This window comes from Mytilus californianus, unplaced genomic scaffold (assembly GCF_021869535.1).
Source record: "Mytilus californianus isolate M0D057914Y unplaced genomic scaffold, xbMytCali1.0.p SCAF_10, whole genome shotgun sequence".
Taxonomy (NCBI): domain Eukaryota; kingdom Metazoa; phylum Mollusca; class Bivalvia; order Mytilida; family Mytilidae; genus Mytilus; species Mytilus californianus.
The window spans coordinates 61,037,456-61,050,345 of NW_026262582.1; the positions used below are offsets into that span (position 1 = coordinate 61,037,456).

The window sequence follows — 12,890 nt, forward strand, 5'->3', positions numbered from 1 at the left end:
ATTATCACTGAACTAGTATACATATTTGTTTAGGGGCCAGCTGAAGGACGCCTCTGGGTGCGGGAGTTTCTCGCTGCATTGAAGACCCATTGGTGGCCTTCGGCTGTTGTCTGCTCTATGGTCGGATTGTTGTCTCTTTGACACATTCCCTATTTCCATTCTCAATTTTATAAGTACCGGTATGATATTGTATTGTCTTCTAAAAAAAAAGACAATATGTCCTGTTTTCGTATTGCACAGTAAATAAAGATAAAGGTTATAGTCAAAATCTTACTGTTAAAAAAAAGGGGGGTTCAGATATCAAAATGGAAATTGTAAAGGCGTCACAAGTTCATGTGCCATTCCTTCCTAGGTTGATTATGTTTATATCTGAATATTTTGATTTGACCTTTTGGGACTTTGCATTGATTGCAAATATATTTTACTCTTTTAAAACTTATTCGTAGCGTTTCTAGTGAGAGCGGACGATTTAAATTGATTTATACCAGCAAATTCAACTGTTTGGAAAATAAAGACGATTGAGCCAAATAATACAAATAAGCACACAATATGTTTATGGCATTAAATATATCCAATATAAAGTGAAGCAAATATATCAGGAACCTCGAATATTTACTTGAAATTATGTTGACGGCTTTTAAACACAGTTTATTCCTTCATTTTCTGATACATAAATATAGAACAATCGAGTTTAACATATTATTGTTTTGTTTTTCCATAAATAAAACTAATATACCTTAATTTTCAATGGATTATCATTACATAGATAAGCAAAGTTTATAAATCAAAAAAGTTTAAGTTTAATGTGTCATTTATATCACAAGAAACGCTGTCATAATAAGACGACATGTGGCATATCTTGAGTCAAAAAAACACAGATGAGTTAATATCCGGTTTTCGTGAGGGTCATGTTGCACATTCTTTAGTAGTTCCTATGTGGTATATTATGGACTGTTTTTAGTATTTTCGTCTTTTTGTGTCTTTTACCAAATGTTGTATTTGCTTTCTCCTCGACTTATAGTTAATGTTGTCCACTGTGTATCTTATTTTTAAAGCGGTTGTTTAATTTGAATAGTTTTGACAAGTGTCCGTCAAATTTGAAAATAATGCATACTATCTTGCTTTTTAATAACACCTATTTTCTATTTCAGATCAAACTGTTCTTCATTAATTTTGGTGTTCACATGTTTTTAGCAGCACACTCTAGTGATACTGCTAGACAGCCATTCCCTGGATATTTTCACTGGCATTAAGATACAGTTGCTAGTGAATACCTAATGTGTCCGAACTCATGTCAACAACAAATCACAAAAGGGCGTACTTTTGCAGGGAACAGTGTTACCACTTGCTGCGTGGAATATTCACGGCCGTACTGGATAATTTCTAAATCTGAGAATTTAATCGGGTTTTTACGTTTGGAACCAACAGGAGAAGACGGTTTTGTTATAGTTCCTGGTGGCGCTACTGACACATTGTTCTATAAGATTTTCTACCAGCAGGGCAATTTAGAAGTTATTCCAAGCAGTCTTTGTGAATTTAGAAAAATAGTGGATATAAATTTTTCTCAAAACCAGGTTGAAAATATCCCTGACATCGAATGTTTGCACATTCTAGACACATTAAACCTGTCTTTTAATAGAATTGAAAGATTGAATAATACAACGTTCAGAGTGTTAAAATATTTGAGAGTTTTGGATTTATCTGACAATAAGATACAATATATAGAGCCAAATACGTTTAACTACCGTCCAGGTTCTCTTATGAAGATTTCTTTATGTCGAAATTTTCTGAAAAGCATTGATTTTACAAACTTAATTCTCGATTATTCGTTTGATTTTATACAATTGAGCAGCAATCACATTTCGGAGTTTACAAATGAATTATATTTTAAATTCAATCTTTCAAAAAGTGGGGGAAATATATATTTAGTCTCTAACCAAATTTCTGAATCTCCAAAGTTTTCAAAATTAGGCCTTACCCTTCCAACTTTATTTAGTATTGCCTTCAGATATCCTGTAAATATCATTGACAATCCTATAAATTGTAATTGCAAGGTAGAACCTTTCTTAGAACAGTTTAAATTGGCTAGCAAAAACTTTGTTGAAATGCAGAACCATACTTGCGGACATCCACCGTTTCTTCGTGGTAGACGGATTTTTAATATTAGTGCAGACCTTTTCATATGTAATATCTCAATGAAAGACAAATGCCCTTTTAACTGCAGTTGTTTCGAACAGCCATCGAGGTCTAGAGTTGTGGTTAATTGTACAATGAGGGTAAAATATCGATTGCCGAGTGAATTTCCGCAACAAAATGGCTTATATATTGATTTAAGCCATAATTTGATAACAGTTTTCGTATACCGTACTTATTTAGATAGAACGTCTTCAATAGATTTGTCGTATAACCGAATACAAAGAGTAGACCCGTTCATTTATGGAATCCCGAAAATTAACAATATCAATCTCAAGCACAATACTATATCGCATATTCATAAAAATGTACAGCTATTTAAAAATGAACGAACGGTTCTGTTCGGAAATATAACGATCACGTATTCCTGTGAGATGAAGTGGATTCAAGTTTGGCTGGAAAATCAGAACAGAAGACGTAGAGGTAATAACTTTATTACATGTCGTTTTCCCAATAAAGATATTGAGGCGATTTCTATCTCTCAATTTTGTACCGTGGAAAAACCGGGGTCAACTGTGCAATATGCATTGCTCATTTTTTTGTTAATCGTATTTATATCACTTGTTCTTTACTTGACAATGAAGTACGAAATATATTTACTTTTAAGGATTTTCAAAATTCAGTGCATTAGCAGTTTCAATAATTACGTCAGTCCGCAACCGACCAGATTTGACGTGTACTTGTCATTCAATACAGAAAATTACAATATAATGAAATGGGTAAATACAGTTGTAGTTTACAATCTAGCAAAAATGGATTAAAAGTTTGTCTGCCTCCTAGAGATTTTACCCCAGGGTGTGCAAGTCCAACAGATTTTGACTGAAATTGCAAACTCAAATTCGTATTTAGTCATCTTAAGCATCGACTACTTGAAATCACAATTTCAAAAGACTGAATGGAATCAAATTTGGGCTCATTACAAGTCAAACAAGTGTCGACGAATTGCTGTAGTTAATTATGATATTTTGGATAGTAGTCATATCAAAGATAGGAGATTAAAAGCCTTTTTAAGACTTGGACATACCTTCGACTTTTGTAATTTCGACAACAAATTGCTGGATAACCTTGAAATAACACTACGAACCACGAACGTATAAATTACAACTTATAAGTATATCTTATTAATATAACATCATCGTTGTTAAACATTTAAAATGCTATATGATTAAGGTATGTTCAATTCAATAAAAGGTAATTTTTGAGTTGTTACACTCATGGCGTAAAACAGCCTTAACTCGACATGAGCTAATGACCCCGATTATCAGTTTCTTTTAATTGAATAGCCAGTTTCAGCCATATATTATTTGAAATATACTTGTATACATATGCAAATATAAGAAATTATAAATCATTACATTTTTTTAAACACGGTTTTTAAGTTTTATTATCTGGTTGAAGATGAACATATTTAGTGGCTTAATGTTAATATACCAATGTTACATAGAGCACATCTGAACATCTGTCAAACAATTCGAAGAGTTTAGAAACTAGTGCAAATACATTCTGGAAATAATTTAAGAACACTGAAACCAAATGCTGATCCAATATCATATAATGAATGTGCAATGGAATCTTCAAACGCGGTGTAGTTATTTAGATCTGATTCACGTCTGACTCAAAGTTTTGTGTACATCATCCGTACAATATTGAAACTATCTAGGACGTACGACGTCAAGATTTTCCTTTGTTGAATTCAAAATTATACCGTGTTGACATTGGGTAAACTACAGTTATCTTTTAAAAGGTTTAGGTAGGTAAGAAGTTTGAACTGTATGTAGAACGTTACCAGTACATAATACTACTGAAAAAGGGAGGTACTAAACACTGAGTTCTAAACTCGGATTATTTCTCTATTCATTTCAAAATAGTTTATCAGAAGAATTATTACCATTTGTATAAGCAATACTTAAAGAAAATAATCCAACTGAAGACGTAACCAATCAAGTAAAGGGTAAATGTGGAGAAAAGGAATGGGATATATATGTAGATTCTACCACTGCATCGAGTGTGATACGATATTATCTACTCGAGACAGTTAAATTTTCAAATTTAAAACGCGAGGCTTTTCGAGCGTATTAAATATTCAAAATTTAACTGTCGAGATATGATAAATATCGTTTTGAACGAGATGTGGTGGTATAATCTGTTTCTCTAATGATTTTTTGACGATATGCAGACAATCTTTATCCTTCTTTTCGAAATGATCTGCAAAAAGATGTGTTCTTTCAATGTGAAGTCATCAGGCATAGTCGCCTTTTGTCATGACGTCACAATAGGAAATTCAGAGGATAGCAAGAACATTTGACATCATAATCGAATTATGACCAATGAAGAATTGAGATCAAACGAACCACACGTTGATTAAATAAAAATAATCAACAGGTCAGGAAAAGTATAAATCGACTAAGAATTGGAGAAATTAATTTAGCTGGCTTTTTCATGATATCAAAATACTCATATTACAAAAGTTGACAGAGTTTAGAACACCGGAAATTTCACCTCTTTCTGTAACGGTTATTCCAATAGGAAATGACTTTTAGTCTAAAACGGTCATTATGATCTTAACATCATTTGAAAAGTCTAAACAATTAATCATTGTAATGTCCAGACTTTCAGTCAATTTTCAGACTTATCAACTGCGGGTTCAGTACTTTTCAAACCATTCGCTTGCATTCAAGTTAGAAGTGTTCAGAAGCGTTTTTGACAATTCAGTATGTTGATGATGTGTATATGTAAATATATGTATATGTAGAAACTACTGAGCAGTTTGAAAAAAATACTGGACAGATTTTATTCGACTGCAAGTGCATTGTCTGAGCCGTACTAAATTTTTCGCAGTGGATAAGTCTGAAAATTCATTGAAAGAATGGAGAAGACTTAATAATTCATTGTTCAGTCTTTTAAGAGCTGCTCAGATCAAAATGGCGGTTTAAGAATGAAATGGGTTTACTAGTGTTTTGTAGCCATCGCGGGTCCCTGACTAAATTCAAGTACCTTCGCCTTTTTTTTAGCTTGGATTTTTAGTATTGGTTTTGTCATCTGATAAAGTCATGCTGATTATAAGGTGCACAGTTTTCTCTGCTTTCAAAAATCTTTCTTTTTTTACCCGTTTTATTGCATTGTACTTATTGTTTTTGGGGAAGGTTAACTTTCTGGTGGTAAGACCCGTCACGGCCAGGCTGGGAAACTGGTTTAGGCAAATGCTCACATTAAATCTGTACTGTGTTAAATTTCCCTCTGTACACCATACCCTTGGTGATGTTCCTATTTAAAGAGGAAGATACAGAACATACATACAACCGGAAACTACATGTGACATATACTATTGGTATCGGTATCGGATTCGACCCGGAACTAGTTAATTATTGGTATTATTAATTATGTGGAAAACAAAAGGGCATGAAATGGTGTAATTTTTAATCAGCACCATTGTCCTGTATTAGTCATATATAAAGTTGAATTCTTTGATTCGTCGTTTTTACTGCATGCCGGCTAACAAATTGGACCTCGTTATATTAGTATTATAGATATATACATAACAAAATTGAGATTCGAAACGGGGAATGCGTCATAGAGACAACAACCCGACCAAAGAGCAGAAAACAGCCCAAGGCCACCAATGGGTCTTCAACGCAGCGAGAAAATCCCGCACCCGGAGTCGGTCTTCAGTTGGCCCCTTAACAATAAAGTACACTAGTTCAGCGAAAATGGATGTCTCATTAAGCTATTTAGTTTTGTGTCATTTGGTCTATAGCGGAGTGTATTGTCATTAACAATTATACCGCATCTTCTTATTAATTTAATCACCAACAGGACTTAGTGTCACCCTTGTGAGACAAATTGAATACCAGTTTTAAATCATTCCTCTGCAAGTGATTAACATAAGATTTTACTGATTTTAGGGAACGCAAAAGAAATTAAAAGAAATAAAAAATGACAAGAAAATTAATAGAATCTAGAGGTAGTAAATGTACTGCAAGCAAAGCTTACAAACTGACACATCCGCCAAAACATAAAAGAATGGTAAAGTTCATGATTTTGAAAGGGAACCCCTTAAACAAATTTAAACAGGAACACAAGATAGGAGTTACATAATGGGATTATATGTGGTTCAGATTCTGACAGCGTTTTTATAAATTATAATAACATGAATAAGGCGTTTTGAAATAGTTGAGGATACAAAACTGGGACCCCATCCCCCGATAGAGCAATGGCAAATCCATGATATGCTCAGGAAGATCCCCAAAATAATTAAAATCGAAAACTGAATAGGGGTGCACAATAGCATTATATAGTGAAGATTATAAAAAAAAAAACAGTTTCGTTAACTTATGATAAGGGTTTAGGAGGATTTGCAAACAATAAAATGATGTGCTAAGGAAAAACCCCAAAATAATTCAGATTAAAAAAAAAAACAATTAAAAAAGTGCGCAATCGCATAATATGGGTAAGATTACGAGAATGTATATATTAGTTTCAAGAAATTCTAATAAGGGGTTTAGGAGGATTTTCGGAAACAAAGGGTGCCATAAAATAAAGCTATTGGAAAGTCCATGATGCCAAGGGAAACTCCAAAAATCACTTAATAGATAAAAAATATTAAGAGTTGCAAAATGGCATTATCGTTTTAAAATTCTCGGAAAGTGTCACTTAATTCTGAATAAGATTGAGAAGAGGAAAAGAATAAAAGTCTGAATTGTAGCGTGTGGATAGGAAACCCCCAAAATTACTTCGATCAAAAGAAAAATATGAGTTCCACAATGGAATTTTCGTGTAAAAATTGTCGGAAAGTTTCACCTTAATTTTGAATAGGGGTTAAATAGAGGAAATGGTTACAAAGACTGCGGTTAGGACAAAGTCCATGCGATGCCAAATAAACCCTTTGTTGGTATTGTTACAATAGATCCTGGAATTGGAAATTGGAATTGCAAAATTAAGTCATGTGATTAAGATTCCGTGATTTCAGAAAATTTTGTCACGTGATTCAAGAGCAGTTGCAGATAAGTTGGACAGACGGACGCACAAACAAAAAATAAACGATCAGAAGGACGAACAGACTGACTAAAAATCACTATATAACGTCCGTTGCATAAATCCAGAGGGCATTGCACCATTTGATATGTAAATATATACATTATTAAGTCGCTAAAACGGAGTTTTGGTGGACTTTATGTTTTTGTCCCGTTTCTTATTATTACTATTATGTCACCCTGAACGGAGTGCGGGTGACATATTGTTATTGTACGATTCTTTTTTCTTTTTTTTTTATTATTCCACACTTTTTGTCCGGACTATTTCTCGGAATTGCGCATTTGTATGGACCAATTATACTGGAACTTATGAAAATGTTAACCACCATGTGCAGATGTCCATCGGGGTTGGCATTTCCAAAATGGCCGCTATTACCATGGAAACTGCAATAGTGTAAAAAAAATAAAAAAATCTTTTTATTGAATAATTTGAGTATGCCTGAACATAAAATCATCTATATTTTATACAATGTAGTTGGCCTCTGTTCACATGTTCTGATGATTTTGAGTTTCATTGGAACTACGATGTTGCCATGGAAGCTAATCAAATATTTCAAAAATTTCAAAATTCTCTAAACTTTATGAAACTTTACAGAAATGTTAACTGTCATAGGTGGATATGGTATTTGAATTTCGAAAATGGCTGCCGTTACTATGGAAACAATGCAAAAAAATAATAAAAATGTTCCAAACTTTATGAAACTTTACAAAAATATTAACTGGCATATGTTAATGTGGTATTTGACTTCTGAATTTCCAAAATGGCCGCCGATGTCATGGAAACAGCACTATTGTGAAAAATTGAAAAAAACACTCTAAATGTTCTGAAAATTAACAGAATGATCTGTTGCCATGCATTTATCTTCATTTATTGTTTGAAAACTTCGAAATTGCTGCTGTTTAGTGGCAATTATAGGGCCAGGGTGACATCCGCTATTGCTTGCAATGGCAATTCTAGTTGTGTTTGTGCCTCGTACCGTTGCTTTGGATTAATCCAATTGTTACTGATTTTTACAGTTTGTTTTGATGATGTCCAAAGTCAGGAGTCTGTAGTTTAGTGGTTGTCGTTGGTTCATGTGCGTAGAATTTTTTGTTCGTAAGCTGTTTTATTATAAATTAGGCCGTTAATTTTCTCGTTTGAATTGTGTCATTATTTTTCATCCGAGCCTTGTATAGCCGACTATACGTTATGTATTTTACTCGCTGTTGAAGGTTGTACGGTTGGCTATAATTGCTTACATTCATTTCATTTGAACTCCTGTGGATAGTTGCCTTACTGGCAATCATACCACATTTCCTTATTTTTATATTCCAAAAATACAGAGCATGGCTCTTTCCATTCCTGAGCCTCCGGATTTAAGATAATTATACGATATTTCAAAAAAAAATTTATTTTGATAAGTTGACTTTTTTCTTTACGAACACTTCAATTAAGTGGGTATTATGACATGTATCCGTCCTCAAATAGGAAAGTGGAAGACAGCAGCTGCATTTGATTATATTTTCCTGATGGGATCAAGTACATGCAATATGCGGCAAGGATAAACTTTGACCTTAGCATGGATAAATGATTAACCAATATAAATAAATACCGGTACTTAAATGCATGGTGTCAACTGATGTTATCAAATAAACACAGATGGTTAGCTGGTCAAGCTTATTTAATTTCAATATCACCTACACTAAATACATTATATATTCTTATCTACAAAATATTCTCTTAGACAAGGTGCTTTTATTTTTTCTTCTTCTCATTTTTGCAATGTTTTCATAAAAAATTCAATTAAAAAATATATAAATTTAATGTTTCTTTGAATATTGATGGATTTCTGCTGCTAATTTGGAAATGCTATGATAAAAATTTTAGATTTGCTCATTTAGCAAATTCTATATCTTTTAATAAAACGTGTCAATGTAATTATACTAAAATCAATCGGGTCCAGGACCAATCCAGTGTATCTTATTATAACCCTTTGTATTTAATTCCATTTTTTGATGTGCATATATTTAGAGCTAGCATTTTTGGTGTAGGATAAATATTTATTGTTATGGAATACATTTTTTAGTATTTATCTTAATTTTTTTTTTAGAATTTCCGACTTGCATGCTTGTAGTATAATTATTGTATGTGTATTTTTAGACTAGAAATCCAAATCTGGTCTGTATTTCGGTCAAGTAGAATTGGAACTATCCTTATCAGGTATCCCTAGCCTATATGTTTCCTTTCTTGTTATATTTAGAATAGTTAGAATTTGATTTCACTTATGGGGATACTCGAATAACTATATTAAAATCAATTGGGTCCCGGACCAAATCATATATAAACTGTATATATATTCAGCATTTTTTCAGTATATAAGGTTCAAATATTACCTACTTCTATTCATATGCAAATGAGGAGTGGGCCCTCCCCCTTATTTTCCACTGAATATAGGGGCAATATGTATATAAAACACTTTTTTGTTATATCGCATTGAAAAGAGTGAGATCAAATGCTTAGAATAAGAGACAATAAGTTGAAATATGAAATGAAAATTAAACACAAAAATAATAAACAGCTGCGCCATTTCACCAAAGTTTCTTGCAAATTGGTGAAAGCATTTTTGAGTTACTGTCCAAAAATAGGAAAAATCACCTTTTTTTATGAATAAAACCCCATAAGACGGAAACGTAAAATATAAAATTTATAAAAAAGACAAAATGGAGCTCACGTCAATAGATATAAACAATTTACCAAAGTTTCATGCAAATTGGTTAAAGCGTTTTTGAGTTCATATTCAACATGTTGATTTGATTTTGATTTTTGGTGATTTAACGCCACTTTTAAGCACCGCTTTTGGGCTATTACGTGGCGGCCAGTTTTTATTGGTGGAGGAAGCCGGAGTGCCCGGAGAAAACCACCGATCTTCAATAGGAAAACTGACAGTCCTAGTCAATTAAGATTGGAGTCGAGTGCACCCGCACGAGCGGGGTTCGAACTCACAACCTCAGTGTTGACTGGCTATTGATTACAGTAGTAACTACTTAGACCACTCGGCCACCGAGGCCCCTTTCAACATGTTGACGACAGACGGACAGACAGACGGACGGATGGACAACGGTATACCATGACACCTCTCGTAAACGGGCGTATAAAAAGGAGGGTTCTTTTTCCAAATTGGCTTTGCCTAATGAATATTCTATAAAGAATTTCTTTTCAATATTTAGGAAATTTCCTTTTATCATTAAATGACATTTTATCAAAAAAAATTTAGAAAATTACAAAGAATATTCATTTCTAATGAAAATTAATCTTCAAAATGACAACAGATTATGGATCTATTCTAAATTTTAAAAAAATGGAAAATTAATAAAAAAAAATCATAACTTTATATTACAGTCCTTTAACTGTATCTGAACATGATTAATAAAAAAAAAACACTGACTAGTTTGTCAAAATCTTATGAAGAATATTTATATTTACATTTCAAGTAAAGACAGAAAATGACAAAATGTTGACTTTCTTATCAGATAACCTATGTGTAACATCTGTGGTCAGTTTATTGGGAAGAGTGATATATAAATTACAAGGACTTCAAACTGTGAAGCTAATCAGTTGTGAAATTTGATATTCCCTCAAATCGGAGGGCATTCTTCGGGCTGTACTATAAAGTATTTAAACTGGTACGAGTTGTCTTTAGATGTGCTCCAAGTTGTTTTAAAATTGGTCCGAATTGACTTGGTCCGACTATTATTTAGTTTGAATTGTCATATCAGAATAAGAAGATGTGGTAAGATAGCCAATAAGACAACTCTCCACAGAGACCAACTGACATAGATGTTATCAAATTACGGTCACCGTACGGCCTTCAACAATAAGCAACACCTATATCGCATAGTCAGCTATAAAAGGTTACGAAATCACAAAATGTAAAACTATTCAAACGATAAACCTAATGGCCTGATTTAGGTACAAAACAAAGAACGAAAAATTAAATATGATATACAGCAACAAATGACAACCAGTGCATAACAGACTTCTAAGTTATGACAGGCACATAGAAAATGTGGTGGTGTTAAACATATTTGAAATCGCCAACCCACCCCCTAACCATGGCATAACAGAATTTCTTTTAAGTTTCGTTTTCTTTTTTTTTTCTTTTTGTTTGTGCGCTCTTAATTTAGTATCTTTTTATTTTCAAAACTTGCATATGAATGATTCGATATTGGTATTAGTTTTGTTAATTTCTAATCCACGTATGAGTTTTGAAATTTCCTTATGAATCTTCAGCCTCATTTTTACCAACTGAGAAATACGCACATCTGAAAAAGGACCCAACAGGACATCCCCATTAACATGAATAGGATAAAGATTCACTAATAAACGTTTAAAGATAATCAGAAGAAATTATAATATTAAGATTATAACACAATGTTGACTGCTGTACCCCTTTTTTGACATTTTTACCTATTATGTCTGTTTGTTTTGTTCACACATCGTTGTTAATATAATGGAATTTTATGCGACTGTCATACAAGTGAGAGGTTTCGCTAGCTATAAAACCAGGTTAAATCCACCATTTTCTACTTAAAAAATGCCTGTACCAAGTCAGGAATATGACAGTTATTATCCATTCGTTTAATGTGTTTGGGCTTTTGATTTTGCGATTTGATTAGGGACTTTCCGTTTTGAATTTTAATCGGAGTTCAGTATTTTTGTGATTTTCCTTTTTAAAGCACGACGCATATTGTAAACATAAGACTTTTAAAAAGACAATAATCACCGGTAATGTTGGATCTAGTCAGAGTAAGTTGACATAAGAATAACATAAAATTGAGAATGGTAATGGGGAATGTGTCAAAGAGACAACAATCCGACCAAAGAGCAGAAAACAGCTCAAGGCCGCCAATGGGTCTTCAATACAGCGAGAAAACCCCGAACCCGGAAACTGGCTTCAGCTGGCCCCTAAGCAAAAATATGTACTTGTTCATAAAAATCTATTCAAATGCACAGTTATACACCAATGGGGTTGATTGCATACATAAAATTGATAAAATAACACGGTACATAAAGCACTACGAGAATGATAAAAGTACAAGACATAATATACATAAGCACATAACAATTAGTTATACATAGAAATTTTTTAACAGCAAACAAAAATAAATGTGTGTTTTCCTAGTGTTAAACTTAAGTAAATTATATCTTCCTGATTGTGTTTAAAAAGGCCAAACTTTCCCTTCTGTAGTATGTGTCTTTCGGAATGTGTAATGTCGAGTGACATTTTCCCTTACAAACACTACATACAATTGCCTACTACAATTTGTATCCGTCTAACCATTATAAAGAGAAAGAAGACAACACCCAAATGTGACGACATCTTCTAATGAGGTCAGGTACTGGAAGTATGTGATATGATCAAACAATTCTACAAACATGGAAAAGTGAGATACTAACAAAAACAGATATTTATGTAAATGATAATAATTTATAATAGTAATAACCAAGAATTGCCGTTCTCATTCTTTTTAAAATTTATTTTGTGCTGTCTGAGAGTGATTGAGAGATCTAAAAAAAATACAGAAAAATTGGTCAAAAATAAAGAAGGAAAAAAAAAACCAGAATAGTGGGATGTAAGAATATATATATAATAGAGAAGAATCCCCATTCAGACCCTCCTTTATACG

At 32.9% G+C, this 12,890-nt stretch overlaps 1 protein-coding gene across 1 annotated transcript; it reads left to right on the top strand.

Moving 5' to 3' along the window:
- Positions 1-1,156: 1,156 nt before the first annotated feature.
- Positions 1,157-3,555, top strand: LOC127718332 (slit homolog 3 protein-like). The gene has a single exon (XM_052224328.1). The coding sequence runs from the start codon at positions 1,278-1,280 to the stop codon at positions 2,952-2,954; it is 1,677 nt and encodes a 558-aa protein (XP_052080288.1). The 5' UTR covers positions 1,157-1,277; the 3' UTR covers positions 2,955-3,555.
- The last annotated feature ends 9,335 nt before the right edge of the window (positions 3,556-12,890 follow it).